Source organism: Manihot esculenta, chromosome 6 (genome assembly GCF_001659605.2).
Source record: "Manihot esculenta cultivar AM560-2 chromosome 6, M.esculenta_v8, whole genome shotgun sequence".
Taxonomy (NCBI): Eukaryota; Viridiplantae; Streptophyta; class Magnoliopsida; order Malpighiales; family Euphorbiaceae; genus Manihot; species Manihot esculenta.
In genome coordinates this window covers 24,476,418-24,501,508 of record NC_035166.2, presented here as the reverse complement: position 1 = coordinate 24,501,508, position 25,091 = coordinate 24,476,418, and the positions used below count along the sequence as shown (strand labels likewise).

Below are 25,091 nucleotides of genomic sequence, written 5' to 3'. Positions count from 1 at the left end.
TGTCCTCCTCAACCCTTCCTCTGTCTCTGTTGTCTTTGGCAAATCGGTTGAAAGTTAAGACGTCATCCTGCCTTATATATTTCTCGGCTCTCTTCTTCATCAGCTCTAATAAGGAAGTGGGGGATGCTTTCTACATATTGACCCAAAGAACTCTGGGGAGGTTGTGCCCTTTTGCATAGCTTACTGCTCTCCCTTCATCTATCTCGGGTATCTATAAGGCCTCAGAGTTGAACCTGGCCACATACTCCCTGAGGGATTCATTCCTCCTTTACCAAACTGTCTCTAAGTAGCTTATTTTTCTTTCTGTAGGAACTCCAGCGATGAATCTGCTAATGAATATACTAGCCAGGTCTATGAAACTCTTAATGCTTCCTGCCTCCAAGCTGTTAAACCTTGCCCTGACTGGTCCTGTTAAGGTGGTGGAGAAGACCTTACACATTAAGGCATTCGAGTGGGTCTGTAATTTCATGAATGCCTTATAGTTTAAGACATGCTCCCGAGGGTTTCCCGTCCCGTCATAGGCTGTCATGGTTAGCATCATGAACTTTTTTGGAATGGTTTCTTGTTGAACCCGTCTCACAAATAGTAATGAGATTAGCAACAGGGGATTGCTATTGTCTCGTGCTCCTAACTCTATCAGTAGTTGCTTTCAACCTTTATAGATTTTGATCTACATCCACATCTTCCTTCTGGGCCTCTTCTCTAGACGATAGTTTCTTTTTAACTCTTTATTCTCCGACCTTTCTGCTGGCTCAAAGGAGTAGCTCTTAGCCCCCTCATTCTCAATGAGCCCTCTCACTACCCTGCCTCTTGCTCTGACTATCTGCTCGTTTCTCCAATTGGCCTCTCCATCTCCATTATCTGTTCTTCTACTGTTCTGTTGAGGGGCTTGATAGTTTAATGTGGGTTGGAGCTCATTGACGTTAAGCCCCTTGGCTATAAGTGGTATGCTCAACGGGGTGCTGAGCCCTCTCTGTTACAACATCTGGCCTAGCCATTGGGCAGTGTTCTGTAATTGGAGGTAATACTTTACAGCTCTTGGTCAGACAAGGTAGTTCGAGGCATGGTTCTGGCTGAGCTCGGTGACGGGTTAAATAATATAGGGGGTTGGCTTAATGGGGCAGTTGGGCTAGAGAATGAGAACTGTGGTTCTTCCTAAGTTGAACTCAAGTCGTTTGGGGGGTTTTCAGTATGGTTTTCATTGTGATTGGCCATGTAGATCTCAGTGGGTGAAATGAAGATGGAACTCTGGTGATGAAAATATCTCCTTCGTTCCCACAGACAGCGTCAATTGATGTCTTGAGATCCAGTAAGAGATAGGCTCAAGGTATATTTTGATAAATTTAGTCTGGTTTGTCTCCCCCTTGCTTCCTTTATTCCTTTTCCCTTTTGCCTTCTAGTGACGTCCTGCATTTGTACCGTCCTGTCACAGTCACACTTGTAACACCCCCTACCCGGTTAATTAATTAACTGAGTCGGAGACATTACATCTTGTAACAATTCTCTTATTTTTCCTTTAATTTATATCATGTAAATCATGGCTGTTTTTTTTTTTTTTTTTTTTTTTTTTTTTTTTTTTACAAAAATCCGGCAGAGTTTCCCCTTAAATATGGACTTAATTTCACCTGTGAAAAGTAATATCACACTTCTATCAATTTCAACCTTAACCCCCAAACTTCTTTCAACATCGATGAAATTTCAATTCAGATCAAACACTTCATAACATTTAATTAATCTCAACACAGAAACTTATACTAATCATCCACATTTATACCAAAATTAAAATCTTCAACTATATCTATAACTAACCATATACAACTTCATCTCCAAAACTTTATGTACATGCCATATTTCCAAAATCAAATTCATATAGAAATTTACAAAATATACCCCTAGATAGTCAATGATGTAACTCTGACTGGGTTGATGCAGATCTTGATCTACTATTCCTTGGGTCTACAACCTGCGCGAGGAAAAACAAATTCCTACGCGCTAAGCAATTTGCTTAGTGGTGCTCAACTTTATTTATAAATAAAACATTTAAATCAAAATTCATGTAATAACAGTAATTCAAACAAACAAACAACAAATAACTATATAACAAATAATTTAAAATAAGCTAAATCATATTATTTTACATATATACATATTTTCATTTCACAATCTTTTCTTTTTCTTCATCATGTAAAAGATTTTATTTCCTTTTAATACTTTTATTTATTTATTATTTTTCTGTTGGCCCCTATAAATTTAAATGGGACTGTTAAGTCAGATAAGGAAACTGTAACTGTAGGGCACAAAGTGCCAAATAACTGTATGGCTCAAAAGCCGATTCTATACCTGTAGGATACCTCATTGTATCCCAAGAGTCAGTGTAACTGTAGTGCAGTACTGCAAGATCTATGTATGGCATGCCACACCCTTAAACTAACCCACAATTCCCACCAAACTTACTAGGGCCAGACTTTAAATAATTTATACATTTAAACAGGGGGACAACAACTTTTAATACAGTGTAACTATCAATTATTCAAACTATAATATTTTATCATTTTAAAACTGTACTTTTAAACATTGTCGTATCATATAAATCTATTAATTTAATTCAACTACATAAATTATAAATTCATAATTTAATCCTTAATTAATTAACTATTATTCTTTTTGTTATTATTATTAGTTTTTTTTTATTTCCTATTTTTTCTTATCTTATATTATTCTTATTATTCTTCAACATCACATTTACACTATGTCTCATTTTTTTTTCTTATTCCTTTAATTTCTATATATATATATATAAATATTATTATTTTTTTTTAATCTAATATCTCTTCTTTTTTTTCTTTAGTTTACTAATCTTTTCATTATCACTATATCTAACCAATTATATTTCTATCCAAGAATATAAGTCATTTCATTTATTCCATAACCTAATTTATGATTAAATTACATATTAATTTTAAAATTTTCTATCTATTAAATCTATTATTTTACAAACTTTGATTATACTAATATAATGAAATTATTATTCACTTGGTCTTTCTATTAGAGTAGTAAAATTTCAAATAGATCATAAATAACAATTTCTTGAATTTCTTGAAATAGAGTTGAGCACAAACCTTCCCAAGATCTTCCACAAGCTTAAGATTCCCTAATTTTCCTTTTCTTTTCCTTTCCCTTCCACTTCTTCTTCATGAAAATAAACCAATAAATCAAATTAATACAATATTTCTCATAAATATTCACATAAAATGCTAATAAATATCCCTACAATAAAAATCCCTAACATACCTTTAAATTTCAAACCCTTGGTTACTATTCACTCCCCTCTCACCCTTGAAATTTTCTCTTAATTTCTCTTCTTTTCTTCAAATTCTTCTTTGAAAAGGTGTTGGGGTAAGATGGGTAGTTGATTGAAGATGGAAATTTGGAGAAATTTTTGGTGTAGGAAGAAAATAAAGAAGATGGCTCTTCTCTTGGGTTCACGGCACAGAGAAAAGAAAATTGAAGAAGTTGTTCTTCTTCTGACACTTTCTTTTCTTTCCTCTTTTCTTTTCTCTTTTTCTCTTCTTTCTCTTTTTTTTTTTTTTAATTAATTAAGTGGCTAGCAAAATGCCACTTGTCCTTAACCCAAAATTTCATTTATCTTTCTTTCTTTTCTTTTCTTTTCTTTTTTCTTCCTTTTTAATTCTTTTAATTCTTTTTCTTTCTTTTATTATTATTATTATTGGGATGTTACAACACTGGCCGTACGTATGGACGTACTATGTCCTTTTCCATCGTCAAACGTTCATTTAATTTCATCCGGTGCCATGTGGACACGCTCTCAAATGTCACAGGGTTTGTTGTCTCACGTAGCTAAAGAGATAAACATGGTCAGGCCTCCTATGCATAGGTTCGAACCCGGTCAGACTCACCAAAGTGAAGCTTAGACTTGCATGTGAAGCAAATCTATATATTGGGTCTCAATAGAAAGACCTGACCTTTCGAGCACGAGCTCAACAGGTGTCCAGGACCTAGTTATCATCCATAATAATTTTTTTACTCAACTAAATAAGAATTATTAATTTATTCTACCTAAAATTACAATAATTTTTACTCAACTAAATTATTCAACTAAAATTACAATAATTTTTTTACTACACTAAATCATAATTATATAAATTTTCAACATAAATAATAAAAGAAAATTATTATGGCATTTTTTACCAAAACATAACTAAAAATCTTATTTTTATATATAAAACTAAATAAATAAACATACACATTTAAAAAAAAGAGAGAAAAGAGACTTTAAACATACCTGATAATAAGATAAAATAAATTGAAGAACCATATAAATATATAAATGTAGATGAATATATTAGAAAAAAAATAAAAGGGAAAGGTTGAAGATTTATGGTGAAAATTTGTTTTGCACCAAAGAAAAAGAATAGAAAATGAGCTGGGATGAAGAAGAAGAAGTGAGGGGGAAGAGGAAAGTTTCTAATCTAGTTAAGCTAGCGTAGGCGTGTATGTTGGCGTGTATGTTGGCGTCATGTGTTCCGCTACATATAAACTTTTGTTGTCGATGAGCGTGTTCGACATTAACTTCTTCGTTTGTATTATTAGCGAACAAGCTTGTACGATATTTAAAGTGTGGAATAAATTTTCTTGACTATCTAAATCCAAAAATATTTGTATTGGTTGTATGATTTGAAATTTATTTTAAGAATTTTATATAATTTAAAAAAAACTAAAAAATATAAAATTATCGGGACAATTGAGTTTTTTTTTTTGTTATTTTGGTGATCTCTTCTAGATTTTGGACAATGAAGGATCTCTGTTTGTGTTTTGTTATGTAGTTTTGCCTTCTCAGTGGCTGAATCACCCTCTCTCCTACCAACATGGAGTGTTTTGGTTTGCATTACAGTTTGCTTCTTTCTTTTTTTTCGTCTTTCATATTTGGGTCTTATTTGTGAGGGTTCGTGTTGTTGATTTGTTGGTTGACCTTTACAAAGGAGGCTTTGAGTATTGTTTTAAAGAATCGATCGTATGTTACATGGAGGTGTTTTGCTTGAGTTGGCAATAAAAACTCAAGTAGCTACTACTATGTCCGGTGATTAGTCTAACATTCTATAATACAACTGTGAGTTCTTCCTCGCCTCTCTCCCAAGATTGCACTCATCTATTCACAAAATTGTATTTTAGCTCTAAAAGTTTCTTTATGTTCTCTAAGTTTTGACTCCAAAGTTACTGTAGAGTATAGCTTTTGGTGCTAAATCAGTTTTCTCCATTTCGAAGGTGATGATCTTGGGTAGCAGTGAAGACGACGAAGACATCTCCATTCTAAAATTTTTGAAATTAGAGTCTAGAAATGGTTTGAATTAATGGAGTGGTTTAATTTAATCGGAGTTGGTTAAAATTTACATGAGTTTTGTCTTTATTTAATACTCTGAAATATTTTTAACTCAATTGTACGGTATTTAAATACAATCCAATTACATGTAAAAAGACTTTATCTTTAATAATAAATAATTAAATTATTTTTTTATAATTTAAATATTCGGAAAATTTTCCAAATTAAAGTAATTTCTATACTTTACTTAACAACCCAAAAATGTAGAAAGCAACTATAAAGGTGGCCAAATAATTTGAAGTGTTGGACAAAAGAGAGAAAAGTTGAAGTGAGTCTGGGTTGGTTAAAACACAATAAACGTTAAATATAGAATGGCTCCATCTATATAAAAAATTTCATATATAAATATAAAAATATTAGAATTTAATACTTGAGATATAATGAACAATTATTTATTTAATAGAATATTATTTATTTTGGGCAAAACAAAGAGGCGATTTATGGGGGAATTAGCTGGTGGACTGGGGCATGTCAACAACGTGGGATCCTGAAATGCGTTATTTCCAATTATTTCCTCAACCAACAAAACAGAAATGAAAACAAAATGGCCCTCTCGTTGCCTAACAATTCGCTGCCCTCTTCTCTTTTTCTCTATAAAAGGTTTCCCTTTCTAATTTCTTGAATCGACACTAACCTTCCTCATTCTCTCTCGCGCACAAGCCAAATTTGTCCGATCCCTGAAAGTGGAAGCTCCCATAAACTCCCTTTCATGGCGTCGGTACGATACTTCTCATAATTTTCTTCTTATTTTTTCGTTCTTAATTTTCAATGGAATGTATGTAATTTTTTTATTTGCTGTAGAGCGATCCCGTTTTTTTTTTTTTCTTCATTTTTTTAGATGGATATAAAGGTTGTTGTTAGATAAAAATCTCTTTAGCCTTTCCAAGGTAATAGGATTTGGGTTTAATCAGATATAAATGATGAGATTTGGATAAGGAAATTCTTTAACATTTTTTTTTTTCTGATTTTGGTTCAGAGATGAGGTTGATATGAATTTCTTGCTTGCGGACTTTAATGTTACTGTCAAAATTTTTAAATCTTTGTTAAATAAATTAATTGAAATTGAATTCATGTAAAATTATAGTTTTCAGAAAATTAAATAAGTCGGAAACTGCTTGTAGTTCTGAAAATGCATCTGATCAATTGATGCAATTTAATTTCCTCGTGAAATCTATGATGATATTTAAAAATAAAAAAAACATCTGTGAGGCAGTTCTGATCATTTCACTAGGGCTGAGCGTACATCGGTTTAAACTGAAAAACCGAACCGAACCGATCGATTTCGGTTTAATGGTTCGGATAATCAAAAAGTTTGATTTGGTTCGGTTAATATTTTTCAACTCATTCGGTTTTCGGTTCGGTTCGGTTTAAACGTGTTAAATAACCGAAAAACCGAAAAACTGATTTTTAATATATTTTTATTATTTAAAACACTGGTTTGATTTATATTTTTAAATTTTATATGGATTTATATGAATTTTTTAAATATTATCTTTATATATTCAGACAATTTTTATTGATAAATTTATGTGAAACATTTATTGAATTATTTTACTGAAATTAGAAGAAAAAAATTTAAAAAAATATAAATTTCGGTTTGAATCGAACCGAACCGATTTTTATCGGTTCGATTCGATTCGATTATATTTTTATAATCGGTTTTTTCAATTTTTAATATTTTTACAATTCGATTATCAATTTTTTCGGTTCGATTCGATTCGAAACCGAACCGACCGATTGCACATCCGTACATTTCACAAGCTTTATAAGAAATATTCAATGATTGGAATGTCATAATGAGGTGGCCTGATTTCTTTCAACAAAATTTGTCTTTTTGACAGGATAAAGGCAGGCCCTTGCCCAAGTTTGGTGAGTGGGACGTAAATAACCCTGCCTCAGCTGAAGGATTTACTGTCATATTTAACAAGGCAAGAGATGAGAAGAAAACCAAAAATTCTCCAAAAACCATGTCCCCAAAAAGAAATGATGCTGTGCGCAACAACAATAATGATTCTTATCAGACTGCTCCTAAGGTACATGTTTTGAATGACCACTCGTAAAATATTCCAGTATTAGATTCTTTTATCTTTCATCCTTTTGGTCGGATTTTTTTTTTTTAAAAAAAAAATCACAACCTTGATGGGCATGATTGATTTTGGTCAATTCTTTCAGTTTTAGCAAAGCTGGATTTGGAATAATTTTAACAGTTTTAGCTAGTTGTCTGAAATTGGAGAAATAAATTATTTAATATAACTATTGTGTATTAGTTGTAATAAAACTGCTATACATATACATCAGTTGCATATCCTGAAATTGATAAACTAAATCAAATAACATATTTGGTCACCTGTAACTTCTTATATTTCCAGACAAAAGAATATGGAAGTTCATTTTTTTATTTGATTCGACAATTTACTATCCATTTTTTTTCCCAATTTTGGTTTACTTGCTAAAATATTTACCATATTTGTTAGCTTTCTCATCTCGTTGGAGCCTTTGTCCCAAATCATTGAAATTGGTAAAATGAAAATGATAGGTTAAAATTATGAATGCACACCATTTTGTTTTGGGTTTATTTTTTGTCCTCTATGATATATTGAGAGCGTTAATTATTCTCCGCGCAGTGGAAATGGCTTTGCTGTGGTTGAACCATATTTTTGGAATTGGATGATAGAAGCGACTTGTAAAGTAATTTCAAGTGGGAATGGAATCAGGGGTTCCTCCATATGAATGTGCCTGGCGTACTAGTGGAGTATCGAGTTGGTTTGCTTGTAGCTTTTCTCCCTCGTGTCGTCTTGGGCTTTAAGTTACTTTTATGTTTAGTATGTTTCTTGACATATAACGTGAAAGATAATTTGGTTGTTTAGTAGAGATTACCAGTTCTTTCTCATGTTGGCTCTCTAAGAGAGAATCTCCTTTATTACATTCATCAATGAGATCATTTTAGTGTCCCGTATTATTTATCCAGCATCTATTTCTTAGCTTGAAATATTTTGAGGCAGCACTAATAATATAATCTCTGATAGCCAAGTGACCGGCGGCTACTTGGCTGGTTAAGGCAAGCCTCCTTGAAATACACCTAACTCAGATGTGTACGAGATTTAAATAGTTAAACGTTAACAAAAGATTAGATGTTAAACGTTAACAAAGAAAACACTAATAGGTGCTCACTGATTTTTTTTTTTTTTTGGAATAAAAGTAAGAGACCAAATGATGCATTCAGCAAAAATTTAAAGACAAAATTCCAAGAAAGTCCATGCCTTTTTCAGTCTTTTAAAATCATCAATGATGGTTTAACTCATAAAGGGAATGAAAACCTTAAACTGAGTTAAAAAAAAAAAAATCACAAATTTCTGTTCTTTACATTGTAAATCACCGACAGTTTAAATTTTTATCGGCAAAAAGGCAGTTTTTTTTAATCAACATATCAATGGTATTCCAAGAAAGTCCATTCCTGGACACGTGGAAACAAAAACTTGATGAATACCAAAGCGAGGATAATCAGAGAAAGGTTTTTAAAAGCTGATGCCAGAGAGGACAACTAAAGCCGCATATGTACTATTATTTGGTAAATAAATAAACCAAGCCGATAAAGGACATTGAAGAGAGAATTTACAATTTCCTGTTCCACTTTGTGTTGCAGTAACACATCACATGATAAATATGCAAAGCCACAGTTTCAAAATCTTGCGGTAGATGAACCAGAGAGAAGAAGAGATCCACTTTTACGGAGAAAATTAAAAATCTTCTGTTTTGTGGACTCTGAAAGGCTAGATCGATTGATGAAAAGATTTTACAAAGGCTGCTAAAATGCAGTATCACTTTCATATCCAGTTTCAGACATTCTTGCCCGATCTTCAGCAGACCCCGTCATTGTAGCTGCTTGTATTGGATGGTCAAATTTACAAGCTGGGCCATATCTGCAGATACCATACTGGCTATAATACGAACAAATGTGCTGACCCTATATTTGAGACACAAAACGTAGTCAATAAAAAGAAACATGAACACTTGATCCATATAGTACTTGTGGCTAAAGAATAAAACCACTAGGAGTATCTCAGTTGCATGCATTTTTTTGTACTAATTGAGACAGGTAGAGCTGCACATAAAGCATTACTTCTCCCATGGGCTGTGATTTCGTTGGGTTATTTGCTTGGCAAATCCTCGAAAACAGATTCTATCTACTTAAATAAGAACCATATCTACTAGAATATAGATAAAGAGATGCTTAACCTTTCTACCAGATTAAAACATGCTTTTCCAAGTATGAAATGAAGCCTCAAAAAGCAAAAAGATAGAAAAGAGGTAACTTGCATTGGAGCAGAGGTTACTTCTGATATTACTATTGCATCCAATAATAAGAGAAAAATATCTTCTTGGTGATTTTGGAAAACTATGGGCTACTGTTGATTCCATTTTGTTCCATAAATGACGAGTTTCAAAATTATTTCTGAAGTCTTTAAGACCTTCATAACAAGCAGCCCATGGTGAAGAATAAACTTACAGGTCTCAATGGCAGGCCCTTGTCACTAAGAGAAAATGGAGTTAACTCTGGGATCTGATTCTTTGGATGATGATATTTGCAGTTAGACTTGAATTTACAGTTCCCAGTTTTCATATAATAACTGCACTCTGGTTGACCTGGTCGTTCTGGAAATTCTTCCATTGGTGTCTGCTGCTGATGTCCATAGACATTGGTATCTGCAGGCAGATTGTTTATGACATAAGCTGGAGCCAGATGTATACTCCTTTCCGGTGGATATACAGGAGCCTTGACAAGCCAAAAGGAAAAATAATTAATGGAGATTTGGTAATAAATCTTTTAAATTGATTTTATAAGCTCTAGAAACAAATATCTATAACTTAAACTGAAACAGATATCTAGAAGTTTTGGAATGTTAATTTCAATTGGCACTAAAATTAGTTTTTAGACATCAACTGAATCAAAAGGGAAACAAGGACCGATAAAAAGAAGATATGGCATCTATAGAGAAGAAGAAATTATAAAAACTAAGCACCGGATGAACTAACAATGAAAAGGCAAGCTGCTCTATTTTCCATCAACCATTAAGCTGGTTTACTCATCAATTACCACTTCACTTAATACAAGGTTAACAAAATAGTGTTATAACTCTTAACATCATTTTGTTAGTCACGAAGCAATCCCAATGTTGTGGGCTCTATAGATTTGATGCACTGGAAGAATTTAAGATGATTGTATCTCATCCAAAAGGGCTAAAATAGAGTAGATTGTGGTTGAAAAGACAAAAGAAAATTAAGATTTACAGAAAACAACTTGATAAAATCTGAGTACAAGAAAACAAAAAAAACTTCTAAAAAGGAAACCTTATTTATACTACATAGGATAGTGCTATTCAAAGACTGAAAAGTAGTCCTAATTAATAAAGACTTAGTGGACAAGAATCCTAAACAAAGAGTGAAAGAAAACTAAATACAATCCAAAACTGAATAGAAAACTAAATAAAATTCAATACTGAATAGGACCTTGGAAGCTCCTGCATTGAGATCCTGTTGAATTTGGCTTGGTGCAGGGCAGGTGGAAATTGCCATCTTGTATGTCACCTTATTTAAGTACAAGTTTAAGGAAAAAACACCTACTTTAACTCTAGAAAGCTTCACTTACGTGTTGAAATATGCCAATATACTAGGAAAGTCATATTGAACATCTTAAGTACCAAGTACAAAAGAAAACACAAGATTCAGCAAAATGCTAAATAAATGACAATAACTATACTAAATTAACAATTTTAGACAAAAAAAAAAGCTACCATAAAAGGAAGATGATATACCTGATACCCATTCCATTCTGGATTTTGTAAAGTAACCCCTCGAGTCGCTGGAAATATAACTGGCACAAAGGGGGCAATCTCATTTAGTCCTCTTGGTGAAGACCAAGATCCTACACTTGATTGTGGAGAACTCTGAAAAGTAGCAGACCCACCATTACTGAATGCTGAAGGAGGGTCACTTCCTCCCACAGCAGTAGGATCTGGATGATTAAACCGGCAATTAGCTCCATACTTGCAGGAGCCATTACGCATGTAATACAGGCACTCTTTCTCTCCCTATGATCAATGAACTATGTTAAAATTTCCAGTATGCATTATTAAACCAAAGATAAGTCCTTCTGAAAACTTGCAAAAAGATGCCAAATATTTCCACATATACATAGAAGGGATACCAGTCGGATTGGGAGACCCAGAAAGTTAAGGTCTAAAACAGGGAAAACTGCTATTTTTGCAGGAAGGACTGGAGATTTTTCTCTTGAGTGATTGTATCTACAAGCTTTTCCATACTTACAGCCCCCTGTCCTCAAGTAATACTGCAGCAAAATCAAGAAAAAATTACAGCACAGGCACAGCAGAAACTGTTATTCACTAGTCATTTAAGTATTGCATAGAGCTAACAGAAGAACCTACAAAACTTCTAAAGCCAGCTTATTAGATGTTTACTCTTCAAGGGACAACAGATAATGCACTCCTGAAAACAACTTGATTATGCTAACAAATGACTTGCAGAAAATTTATCACGTTAAGAAATCCCAGTGAATACAAATTCAGTTCAAGTAAGTACTCGTCAAAACAACACTTGAATGAGGCCTTAATTCCTTAAAGTAAGGCTACAAACTACTAAAAGCAACCGTAAGCTCCAGAGTTAAAACATGCTTGCACAATATGAAACTGAACAAGAAAGGTCATTGAGAACATTGTATAAATGGAAATGCTTTCCTCAAAAGTGATGTTGCATAACATGCTTAGCACTATAATAATTTTATGAAACAAACAAATTATATTGAAAAAAAGTTTTAATGATTCAGCTCAGAAGAGATCAAACTTCTATAAAACAACAAAATAAACAATAAAAAGGAGTAAAATTAAATTGAATTTTTAAATTACAGTTTTGTTAATGCAGATCAAAAGTAAAAAAATATATATCAGATAACCTTGCATTCTGTCTGGCCTGGCCTCTCTCCTGGTTCTTCCCTTTCTTTCACCTTCTCCTTTGTAAACTTAAAGAAGCAAAATTGCAAAATAGAGAACTTAAAAGTTAGGGCAACATATTTAATCATATGATTCCAAAATGGGTCTTACAGTGATAGCCAATCCAAAATTGCCAGATGCTTAATAAAGCTCCAAACATATTGATACACAGTCGATTGCCGCCAACATAAAGCGTAAAGAGTAAAGACCATAATTACTTTCATCAACACAAACAACTGCTACAGATACTAACAGCACAAGCCACGTTTAACATTGTGAAAAACACAAAACCTCTCTCTCATAATTATATTTCTTCCAAACCCCGCAAGCAGCAACCCCTCTCAAGATCGTAATAATAACAAGGAGTCTCCAATTACAAGGAAAGAAAAATACCCTCTCGTCTACCTAAATAAGATGCAATAAGCATACACAACAAAACGACAGTTGTTCATTCAAAGTCCCACGTTTGACAGTAAAGCCATAATATATACAAACACAAAATGCGTATGCAGTACCTGGTTTCTCCTTCTTACAGGGTGATTGAACTTGCAATTGGATCCAAACTTGCAAGTCCCTGTTCTCATATAGTAGGAACAATCTTCAGCTTCAGGTCTCACCGGATACTGATGCCTCGTGTTATCATTACTTCTCTCATCCTTCTTCTCCACTTCATCATTATCATTATCCTCTTTATCATTGATATTACGTTCTTCTCCATCATTGCTCTCCCCACTATTAAAGTCGTCATCTTGGCTCAATTCAATCAAATGTTTGTCCTTATCCTCATTCAAATGGAGTTGCTTCTCTAGTTCTTCATGTACTTTCTCCACCTCTACTGCATCAGATGCAATCTCTTCATCCTCTGGTCCGGCCTCTTTCAAGTACAGCTGCTTATTCTCTAGCTCTTTTCGCAGTTGCAAGGTCAGATCAGAATCTGGATCAGCACTGAAAGAGGTTAGAGGTGCTTGAGACCCTAATTTAGGGTTTGTATTAGCAGTATTTGTGATAAAATTGGATGCTTCAGAGTATTCCATTACGCTAACACATTTCAATTTTGAAAAACCCTAATTGCAGATGTAGGCGAGAGGGATAGAATGGTAAAGAACAAAATAGTATTTCGTGAAATCGAAATTATGAAAAAAAAAAGAGAAAAAAAAGGGAAAGAAGAAGAAGCGAAGAATCTCCAAGCCATTAATGCGGTATTTATACCAAGCTGCTAATTCTCTATTAACATTTATGTTTTTTTTTATATAAAAAATTTAAATTTGATATCAAATGGACTCTCAATTATACGTTTTTTTAAATTGTATTTATCTAAATATTTTTTCTGAATTTAGTAAGCCCTAATTGAATAATTTTTTTAAAAAAACTTTTTTTTACCTTTAAAATAAACAAGGAAAACAAATATAAAATTTATAATAAATCAAAATTTTCTGCAAAAACTTATTTGATCTAAATGAATCTATGAAACTTTATAAAACTGTTTATTTATCCCAATTTGATATGCTTGATGTGTAAAAAATTATTTGGAATCATTAATTTCATGTAATAAGACTATAATAATATTAATAAAAAAATCTATAAATATAATATTATTATAAAATTTTAAAATAATATATATAATATTTGTTTTAAATAAATTTACAAAAAATATATTTTTAAGTAATTAATTTTATAAAAATGATTAAATTAACAAAAAATGGTGACTAGTTTAAGAAGCATAAAGACATTAACAAATTAAAATATAAAGATAATAACACATTTATTCTAATAGAATAAAATATTTTTAATAAAATATTATTTTTATTATATTAAATAGTTACATATTTAAAAAGTCAATTTTTATTAATTCAATATAGTTTCCTAAAATGATTACTTTAAAAATAAATATTGCTTTATATAAAATATGTAAGTTTCATAGAGTTTATTTTTTCAACAAAGTTTTTTATGTTCTAAAATAAGTAATAATGAAATTTCCTTTAAATAAATGACTGAAATTTCATTTTGTCAATAATTGCTTTTATAATTAATAATATGCATCACACTGAATGGTAATTTTGTGAATATAATATATTTTGAGGGTCTTTAATTAAGCCTTTGATTGGGGGAAAAATATTTACTTATGTTCAATTTATATAAACTCAAGACACGATAATTATAAAGAATTAATATAAAAATAATTAAAATTTGTTTATTTATATTTTAGATATACATAGATATGTTTAGATACGAATTGTTTTAAATTTATTGGATCATAGATAATCTTTTGATTTATTGGTCTAAGCCTTGATACTGAAAATTTATGATAAGGACATTTTTTAAATTATTTTGATGTATTAAATTTCTTTTATTATGATTATATATTTTTTAGATATAGTGTTTCATTCATAACAGTGACTATAAGTGATATGAAAAAAATATGAAAAACATATATATATTAAAAATAATAAAGGAAAATGAAATAGAGATTTAATTATTGGTAATGAATAATGATAAATGTAAATTAAAATTATAGTTAAAAGAGGAGTTTTGAGTTTAAACCAAAAAATAACTTGATTATTGATAGCTATCAAGTCAGCATGGACTGTGAATTGTTCATCAATTGCCGAAGATGGAAGTGGCCAAGGATTAGAGTATCCAAACTAAAACCTCTATTGTTTCCAACTTATTAGTAAGTCAAATCTATAAATAGATTCATAAGAAAGTTCGTCAAGATTTTATTTTTATTTAGTTTGGTATAATGAGTATTTCCCTTAGAAAATTAAGTTTTTTTTACAAGGGAGGGTTGGGAAAATGGGAGCACATACCCACCCACGTTTTTAGATTCTTCATTCACTGAAGAGTGGATATTAATCTGTTTAAAAGGTCCAAGAAATTGGTCAGATTGCAGTGAATAAATGGGATGGGGAAAGGAATTAATGTTAATCTGAATCACAATTATAGGGAAAACCTAATCCTATCATCTTTAAACCTATCCCTATCCTGTCATCAATTGAGCAATGCAATGTTAAATTACATTTCTCTGAATTAAATTAACCTTTTGCTGCTTTTCTTCACTGAATGACCAGTCTTCCGCTTGTGACGACTGAAGTCTGACACGAATCTGAACGTCTGCCCACAACCTTCTTCTCCACAAACATAAGGACGAGCCCCTGTGTGAACCCTTATGTGTTCAGTCCGAGCCCATGCCCATTTGAATGTCATCTTGCAACCTTTCCAGGGGCACTTCAGGGGGCGGTCGTCCAGGTGGACTCGACGGTGCTGCACCAGGTATTTGTGCGAGAAGAATGTCTTTCCACATCCCTTCACTGGACAAATGTTTCTTTTGTGCACTGCTAGCTCTTGTTTTGACCCAAAGCTCATGGTGCACCCCTCAATGTCACATTGATATTCTGCTTCCTCATCCTTATGTTTCACATTCTTCTGCCCATTTGGGGGCTTCCCAGCTGAACCACTCTTCACTTTCTTCCTATTGTTTTGCAGCTTCTCTTTTAGCTTGGTTTCTGACTCTTTTGAAGGTTTTGATGGCCTTTTCCTAAGGCGTGTACTAGGGCCACCTTCTAGCTCCTCTTCAGCACCTGATTCCAACTGCTGTCTTGCATTATGCTCAAATTTAGCATTTGAAAACCGAGGAGTTTCTTGCTTTGTTTGCTTTCCTTGTTTGATTGATTGGAGACTCTCGTTCTTTTTGAGCCTAGCAGTCCCTTGTTTCACGCGCTGTACAGCCCCTCGCTTCATTTTGCGAAGGGTCACTGGTTTCCTTTGCTTGCTTCTAAGATTCCTTCGGTGTTGCTTATTAGAATTATCCTCCAACAAATCGTCTGAAACTGCATCTTCCCTCTCAATAAGTTTGGCTTGCTTGCCTCTAGGAATCTTCCTTGGCTGCCAACCACTATCATCCTCGTGCAGATCATCTGAAACATCTTCCCTCTCAATAAACTTGGCTTGCTTCATTCTAGGAGTCTTCTTGGGCTGCCAACGAGTGTTGCCCTCATCATCTAGATCATCTGAAACATCTCCACTCTCTGTAGATGCAGCTTGCTTGCATCGAGAGGTCTTCCGCAGCTGCCAATGAGCATCCTCTTCCTGCAGATCATCTGATACATCCTCACTCTCAATAAATTTGGTTTGCTTGCCTCTAGGGGCCTTCCTTTGCTGCCATTGACCATCATCCTCCTGCAGATCAACTGAAAAATCTTCCCTCTCTGCAAATTTGGCCTTCCTGCTCCTGGGTATCGTCCTGTGCTTCAGATTAGTATCATCCTCCAGCAAATCATCTGAAATTGCATCTTCTCTCTCAATAAATTTGGACCTTTTGCTTCTAGGAATCACTCTGCGTTGCTGCCGGATAGTGTCCTCCAATGAATCATCCGAAGTTGCATTTTCCCTTTCCACAAATTTGGCTTGCTTGGTTCTGAATATCCTCCTGTGTTGCTGACAAGTATTGTCCTCCAGCAGGTCATCAGAAACTGCACCCTCCCCATCAAGAAATTTGGATTCCCTGCTCCTATAAGATCCTGTTTGCTGCTGGTACGTACTTCCTTCCAACATATCATCTGAAACTTCATCATCCCTAAATTTTGCTTGGCTGCCTCCAGAAATCCTCTTCTGCTGCAGAGAACTATTGTCCAGTGAATCATCTGAAATTGCCTCTTCCTTTTCAAAATAAGTGCCCCGCTTTCTTATGTGAACCCTCCTTAGTGGCCGATGAGAACTCTCCTCTAGTGAATCATCTGAAAATGCATCTTCCCTCCTAAACTTGTCTTGCGTGCCTCTAGAAACCCTTCCATGCCAATCACGAATATCACCTTCCAATGAATCATCTGAAAATTCTTTCCTCTCAACATATTTGGCTTGCTTCCTTCCAGTTTTAGGAATTCTGCCATGTTTCTTTTGAGAAGTGTTGTCCACTAAAGCATAAGAAACATCATTTTCACTCTCAAACGATTTGTCCTGTTTGCTCCTAAGAATTCTTCTGTGCTGCTGATGAGTGTTCCATCTCAAGGAATCATCTGACGTTGCATCCTCTTTCTCAACAGATTTAGCCTGCTTGCTTCTGTGAGTTCTTCCACACCGCTGATGAGAATCATCCTCCAACAGATCATATGAAATTTCTCTCTCAACACGTTTAATTTGCTTCCTACTATAAACCCTTGTATGCTGCTTATGAGAAACATCCTCTTGAGAATCTTCTGAAGCTGCATCTTCTGTATCAAGACACTTGACTTTCTTACCTGGTCCACTTGCTACTGTAATTTTCCTCTTCCTCCCAGATTTTCTGGTGGCTGAGGTAGTTTCAGTCCTACAGGTACTTTCTGATTTTCTCTCAAGCTTCTCATCTGGCCTTGTCCAAGCACAGAGGTTTCTGTCTTGTTCTTGCTCTTGATCTTGTTCCTCAGAATCCCGTTTTGTTAGGAAGGGATGGACTTGATTTGACATCCAAACTTTCCCACACCATCTCCCTGCCACCACCTTTTTCTGCTTGCTAGGCTTCCTTTCATAAACATTATACTTAGTGGGCGAGCTAGCCGGAGAAATCCGACCATAGGCATTGTATATAACAGAATTATATGGCATCTGCTTACTATAAAGAGAAGATCGGCTAAGATTGGCACTGTAAAAAAGATTGATGCCCAACTTTACAGCCCAGTCCCCATTCCCTGGTATTGCTTCCTCACTATCCAGAGCTGACTGGATATTCTCCTCGTCCTCTTTGGTGGCATCTCTGAAAGTAATATCATTCCAGAGATACTCAATACCCAGTTCTTCTGTCACTGACCTTGCCTCAGCTTCTATCTTGGGATACTCTGTAATCATTTTCATAGAAATTACAAGGAAGCAGATAAAACCATAATTCACCTAAACATGAAAAGAAGACAAGCATGAATATCCAAATCTGCTAGAGAAGTATATGGTTGGAATTCAGCATAGTTTGTAGATTGATTATCAAAACTAAACTATGGTTTTACTTATGTCACATCTCTCCAGCAAATTAAAGGGATATTTTACTGCAAAAGATCCAGATCATGGAGCTCTTCTCTTATAATGAAAAGGAGCATGCCCTTCGATGAGAACTAAACATTAACATTAAGAATTTTCCTCTAACAGTATACTGTCCCTTTTGTTAAAAGAGCCATTATGCACCATTTTCCCCTTGGTGAGCTCTCAAATTTTATGGGGGAAAAAAGTGAAGCCAGGAAACAGAAAGTGGGAATCATATTCCTCATACAATTCAAGATGTGTCTACCTGAACTGACTGTAATATGCAAGTCACCAAATGGTTTCACTCGAAAATAGGAAATAATACAAGCATAAATATCCCCTGGATAAGTAGGCTAATCCACTTGAATCAGCATATATTGTGTGCGCTGTCATCGAACATGCTCAATTATCCATTTAAATCAACATATTATTATGGTCATACTCTAATATCAGTGCCACATAAAAATCAGGGTAAAAACTTGATTTTGATGATTAAAGCGTACTGGAAAAGAGAATATGGAAAAATAGGGAAAGTCAGTGTTCACAACATAAATGAAGAATCAATGGGGATAAATTATATCACATCACAACAGACCTGGATGACAAAGAAGCAAAATATGCACTCCCCCAATAGGACGAAGTTGCTGTTCCACTTCTACAGCATGCTCAAGACAAAAGACATGCATGCGAGAAGAATCTTCATCAGACCTTTGGGCAAATGAAGCGCCCAGATGCTCTCTTGGTACCCCCACTCTATTAAACTTTGCTTTTCCAGTCATATGTGATGTTGACATTGGACCTCTAAATGTGTGCTCCAGACCCTTTGGTTCCACAGAAGCAAGATTATCAGTTTCAAACTCCACTGAGCAGTTAAGAGCTCGATCATTTTCATCCTTGAAATTGGCTGGTCTATTCCCATGTCCATGTTTTGCATGCCAACCATTAGTTTGAACAGTAACTTCATCTCCACAATCAGGCCTTGATGAAGATAGATTATGATCATCAGTTTCATCATGATGGCACTCTTGCTTGAAAGAAGGCAAAGCAGAGATTTGATGCTGATATTTATTTTCAGATGAACGGTTTGCCAAGTTAATTTCATCATCATGGTGCAAAACATCTGGTTCAACCTGGTCTTCCTCAGAGTCTGACGAATTTCCATAATTCAAAGCTAGTAAGCTAAGAGAGGAAGTGCCCCTCTGTGTTTCAGTATTTGAAGCAACTTTATTTTGATCAATCACCTGAATTTGGTAATTAGCAGACTGAACAGGGACATCATATAAACCATCCACAGTATTCTTCTCTATCCATTCTGTATTTTTAGAGAAAAAAAAGGGTGTTCAGAGGTGCAATAAGAAGATCATCAAATGAACAGAGAATCTACAGAACAGAAAGATAAGAAGTAAAATAATGTTCAGAGGTGCAATAAGATCATTCTACAGAATAGAAATAAGAAGTAAAATAATAACAAGCCTTTAGCATTTTTTAGGACCATATGAAGTGCAGGTTAATTGAAAATTAGCTGCTCAAAGAACCATGTTAATTAAAGAATGCATTACGTTGTGCTAAATGGTATAATTCAAAACAGGAGCCACACATCAGCATTATACTATAATGTTAGTTATAAATAAATATATAAATAAAGATATGACAGAATAGCAGCCTAGCTAACATTATGATATTCGAAAATGCATTTCTTATTCATTTATCATCCATCAAAGATTTTAGCTCATCAAATTAAAATTGTTTTCACTTCAAAGCATGAAAGTTCTTCTGCATTATCCCAAGTTTCTCATTATTGCTTTTACAACCATAACAAATATACTGTTGTCAACACATCCCTAAACTATCCAAAAGAATATCACAAAGTAGTGCTGTGTCATGCTAGCAATTCAGATTTGACCTTCCACTTGATAATTGCCTGATCAGGAAGAAAAGAAAACATAAAAGATAAGCAATTGGTTGGATTAGCCCAGTTTTCAATAGGTTATATCTTCACCTATGGGATTTAACTTTAAATGCAGCACATTGTTTTACAAAAGGGTTGAGAACATAAAAGACACCAACCCTCACTCTCAGCCCAACCTTCTATAGCATTTCTTTAATTGGCAGAGGTCAACATTAGCACAATACCTTTATGGGCCTGTATCAGTCGATCTCGAAATGGGTTAACATCCAATCAGACACACACGACAAATTCAGTACACAATGTGAGCTTGATATGATTATTGACATATACAAACTAAGAAAAAAATAATTTTTGACCTATTTGAAATTCAAGTATTAAAGGCAAGCCAAAATCATAAGAAGACCATATAAACGTACTAATAGAGGAATTCTGCTCAGAAGCATTGGTCTCTCCACCAGCAATGGGGAATCCATCATTAGTTATTCCAGAACCAACAATCCAATCATTAAAGAAGCTACAATCAGCAGACATGAGGTATCTAGCAGCTGCTTCTGTTGGTTGAACGACAGCAATGCAATCAAAGCTCAAAATTCCACAAGTAACACATGAAAACAGTCTCTGGTCAGACAACTTATCACCATGAACAGTAGCCCCTTTTTCGTTGCCTGTGACCATAGTATGCATACTGTCATTTCTATTCAATGAGGACAGCCTATTTCTTTCACACAAAGAAGCAAACTTTTCTTTCACTGAAAGGAGGCCTTTTACTTGATTGATTCTGTTGTTCCTTTCTGGCATTATTTCATCAGCAATAGAATCCTCTGAGGATTTCAAGATAACGCTGTCACTGCATAACCCAAGGGAAGGGCTCACTCTTAACTGAGACCCAACACGTAAATTTGAACAAACAGAAATGTCTGAAGAACTTCTAGGGAGAAGCACAATTGAAGATCCTTTTCCAAGAATATGAAGCAGGCCATTATTGAGAATTACATTCTTTATAAATAGTTCTTTAACCAGTGTTTCTCCTTCAACCTTTTGCTTATCTTTTAGTCTAGAACTACGCGGTTTAGCAGTGATGCTCACCGGCACTCTGGAGAAAGAAAAAATAAAGAATATGAGGTGGCTTATAATTACAAAACAATTCTATGTGGATAACATCATATTCAGACCATCCTACATAGATATCCAGCAGCATAGAGCACATGTTAGCGCAACTTTTCAAGGGAAGTTATAGTTTTCAGGTTACACAGAGAAATATAAAATTAACTGGAAGGATAACTAGAAAGAACCAGCACATAGGTTTGGCAACAAGGAAAATGATGGTGACAATTATGTATTTACTAACACAAAATTTGCTGAAAATGTAGTATTGAGTCAGATTCATTGTGAAGTTCTTCTCAGAAGCATGTAAATTTACTTCAAACTCAATTAAATTTCACCAATATTAGATATATAATCAACACATTACGTGCAGCAGAGTTTTTATCTGAAATAATCCAATTTGAAATCTGTAATCCCTTGGAACTGACAAGGAAATTACTGAAGAGAATAAAATTGCTAGTTCAGCTGCAAAAAGGAAGTTGTGATTGTTGATAAAGAATACCTTGTACATAGTTCTAGTGCAAGATCATAAAGCAACTGAAAATGAGACACCATAGGAGGATAATTAATCGAAGCTCTTCGAATAGCAGCATCTTTTGCAACCCTCAACCATTCAGGAGTTGCTATATTGGCTGCCTCCCCACAATTAAATCCTAGGTGTCAAAAATCACAAACAGCATCCACATTAATCAAAAGCAACAGGGATAAAGAAGAGTAAGAAGCAATCACTTCCCAATTCAAGAAGACTAAACTGAAATGCAAAGGTGTCTTACCATGACTAAACCCTGAATGATAGGCTCTTGGGAAAGTGACAACAAACTCCCCAGCATTTTGCACTAACCTGATTCGAAGTGAGTAAAATAGTTCAGAAATACAAAGAGCAGTCAAGGTAGATTGGAAAAAACATTTGCTCATACAAGCTATAACTACTCCAAGTCTCTAAGTTTATTCCCAAACTTTCCACAAGTGCAAGGAAAGAGACAGGTTGTATTGATATCCCTGGAAAAGTTCCTTCAAATGACTAATTTCTCAGTCCATTATCACACTTCTATCATTGATTAAGTTGAATTGTTATCAAAACAGTAAAGCAAATGGCTTCATAAACCCCAAAGGTCATGGTCATCTCATACAAGTTCTCAATCAAGTAAAAATTAGCAAGTTATTACAAAGCAAAATGAGAATGCTGAGACACAGAAAAGGATGGCATGAAGGGGGCACCTGCAGCATGGTACACCAGCACTGACAAATACTTCCGGTGACATAACTGTGGTCTTCTCACCAAGAATTGCAAATGTAACTGATAGAAGGCAAATGTAAGTAATGATTAGTTGATTCAGATGAATCTAAGCATGACGTCAACTAATCATTATCTTCCCAAAACTAAGTTTCTTTTCAGTTAAATCAGCAGAATATCATTCTACAAACCAATATTGACAATGTTTCCAAAAAAGGTAACCCAGAAGGACAATCAAACACAATAGCACAACAATAGTCTCAACAAGAAAGTACCAACCAAAGAAAAGCGCCTTTTGCAAAAAAGTGAATCCCAGGACTTCACTGTTATTTAGTTACACTGTTCAGTAGCCCATCTTACTAAGTTATACTTGTTACACAAAGCATTATCAAGCTCACCATTTTCAGAACCATACCATCACCCGATCCACCACACTAATCAAATATTTCTCATAACTGATCGTTTTGACAATATCCGTGCATATAACTAAATTCTATTGGACATAACATGAAGACACCTAAAAACAGGGGGACAAAACTACAAAGTTAGTTCTCTCGTTTAATGTACTAGAGTAGAAACTCACCAAGAGGATTTATCTCTTCTCCATACCCATGAACCCGGACCACCTCCTCAAAAGCAACGGCAGCCTCCCTTGGCACGCCATACCAAGTCTTCCCTGCCCCCATATGCAAGTAATTCAAGCTATGCAAGTCATGATCCTCCACGTGCCAAGCGAACCAACTAAACATCATAGCAACATACACCATTGGTGAAGTAACCCCCGGTATCTCCTCCTTCATAAACCTCAACAATGACCCTTTTGCCCTCGACACTCCTCTCATGTTCCACTCCGTTTCCCCCACGGTTACCCCCTCCCCCATCTCCTTCCCTCCAGTCTTTATCGGTGAGAAAGCAGAACCCGGCATGTCATTGGCATACTCAACAGAGAAAGGCTTATCGACAGTAGCTTTCCAGTATAGGGTTTCGATCTCTAGAGCAGAAAGAGCTCCCTTCTTCGAGCACTTCTTGAGATAGCTTCTCTCAAAGGATTTAGCTTTAGTTTCGAATTCTTGAAAAGTGTAGTTCTCTCCGCTCTGCCACACAGGCTTTTGCACCGGGCGAGGCTTCCGGGGGCAGAACCCGATCTGCTGCTGGCGGGTAGTGAATGTGGGTGGAGATTTGGAAGCTGAGGAACCAGCACGGGCGGCGAGGGAGCGGTTGAGGTTAGCAATTGCAGCTTTCTTGGGAGCTGCAAGGACAGGGGGCACGATTTTGCAGATACCATACTTGGCTGCTTCCTTCTCGATTTTGAAAATGTAGGCAATTGGATCTTGGAATTCAGCTGGAGTAGGATGGTATTCTGGTGCTAACGGTAGGTTTTTGAGCCATTGAAAAACCTCTTGCTGTGATGTTGGCTCAGAGACCAACCCACCAGAAGCTGCCATGAAAAAACAGAGACAAGATGAGAAATTATTGAGAAGGGCGGATTTGGACTTTATGGGTCTGTTTCTCACACAAAGTCCATTGTGGACTTAGAAGAGAGAGAAACAGAGGAGAGGAGAGGAGAGGAGAGGAGAGAATAAGGGAAGCTGATCAGATTCTTTGTTTCATTTCTTTTGCTTTCTCTGCTTTTTTTTTTTTTTAATTTATATATAGTATAATAAAATGTGAAATGGGTTGGGGGCTTTTTGTCTTTGCTGTTGGGGTTTATTTTATATATATATATGCTCTGTTTATTACAGAGTGGTGAAAATGGAGAGGCAGGGGATGACGAGGTGACTGCCGAGTGCAGGAGCAGATGCCAGACCAGAGACACTACCCACCCCCCAACATTTTACGTATACAGCGAGAGTAGAATGAGTAACTGAGCTTTTATTTTGTGTTTGGCTTTCTTTCTGTAAATGGCCCCGCTTCTGTTCTTATCTACAGTTTCTGCCATTTCCTCTCCTCTGCTTTGCTCTTTTTATTTCTTTTTAATAGAATAAAATTAAAAATTTCATTATTATATTCTGAAGTTAATTAGTGTCTAAGTTTCGGTTTACGCCTATTTATTTTTCATTTCTGAGTTAATATTGTAACATTTATATTTTTTAAGTGCTATTATTTTTTATCATTGACAACTTTTTAAATCTTAATTAATGATTAAACTGATAAAAATAACAATTATAATTAAACTTAAAAGAATAAATTATTTATTTTCAGAAATATAAAATTACATCATTAATTCTAATATAATTAATTAAATAGTAATTTAAAAATGTAAATACTTTCTATAAATTTATCATAAGGGTAAAAGTGAACAATGAGGCATAAAAAATATACTAACAAAATCAATTTTAATTTAATTTCCATCAGTGGGAAATACAGTAGATACCCATTTTCCTAGCTGGCACGGTCCGCATGGATTTCTATTTTCTAGGTGAGGAGCAATGAATTTCAGAATCTGGAAAGGGAGAAATG

At 34.7% G+C, this 25,091-nt stretch overlaps 3 protein-coding genes and 1 long non-coding RNA gene across 8 annotated transcripts; 1 reads left to right on the top strand and 3 right to left on the bottom strand.

The window, feature by feature from the left end:
* Positions 1–1,581: 1,581 nt before the first annotated feature.
* LOC122723777 lies at positions 1,582–3,584 on the bottom strand. Its single transcript, XR_006350922.1, has 3 exons — positions 3,292–3,584; positions 3,120–3,189; positions 1,582–1,963 (listed from the first exon to the last, which is right to left on the bottom strand). It is a non-coding gene; the product is annotated as an uncharacterized LOC122723777 (long non-coding RNA).
* A 2,315-nt stretch (positions 3,585–5,899) lies between these two features.
* Positions 5,900–8,598, top strand: LOC110618202 (protein NOI4). The gene is made up of 3 exons (XM_021761304.2): positions 5,900–6,116; positions 7,240–7,431; positions 8,023–8,598. The coding sequence occupies exons 1-3, from the start codon at positions 6,108–6,110 to the stop codon at positions 8,044–8,046; spliced, it is 225 nt and encodes a 74-aa protein (XP_021616996.1). The 5' UTR covers positions 5,900–6,107; the 3' UTR covers positions 8,047–8,598.
* Positions 8,599–8,933: 335 nt separating this feature from the next.
* LOC110617463 (zinc finger CCCH domain-containing protein 43) lies at positions 8,934–13,574 on the bottom strand. Of its 5 annotated transcripts, XM_021760242.2 has the most exons (8): positions 12,918–13,572; positions 12,366–12,431; positions 11,604–11,744; positions 11,364–11,487; positions 11,212–11,270; positions 10,907–10,984; positions 9,906–10,172; positions 8,934–9,362 (listed from the first exon to the last, which is right to left on the bottom strand). In XM_021760242.2, the coding sequence occupies exons 1-8, from the start codon at positions 13,434–13,436 to the stop codon at positions 9,204–9,206; spliced, it is 1,413 nt and encodes a 470-aa protein (XP_021615934.1). In that variant the 5' UTR covers positions 13,437–13,572; the 3' UTR covers positions 8,934–9,203. The 5 variants fall into 5 exon arrangements, with proteins under 5 accessions (XP_021615934.1, XP_021615932.1, XP_021615936.1 ...); XM_021760240.2 differs by having other exon boundaries at positions 11,212–11,487; XM_021760244.2 differs by lacking the exon at positions 10,907–10,984 and having other exon boundaries at positions 12,918–13,570.
* Positions 13,575–15,257: 1,683 nt separating this feature from the next.
* Positions 15,258–24,470, bottom strand: LOC110616504 (lysine-specific demethylase REF6). The gene is made up of 7 exons (XM_021758881.2): positions 23,215–24,470; positions 22,616–22,694; positions 22,171–22,238; positions 21,900–22,050; positions 20,710–21,386; positions 18,980–19,696; positions 15,258–18,209 (listed from the first exon to the last, which is right to left on the bottom strand). Exons 1-7 carry the CDS (start codon positions 24,074–24,076, stop codon positions 15,430–15,432), a joined length of 5,334 nt encoding a protein of 1,777 aa, XP_021614573.1. The 5' UTR covers positions 24,077–24,470; the 3' UTR covers positions 15,258–15,429.
* Positions 24,471–25,091: the final 621 nt, after the last annotated feature.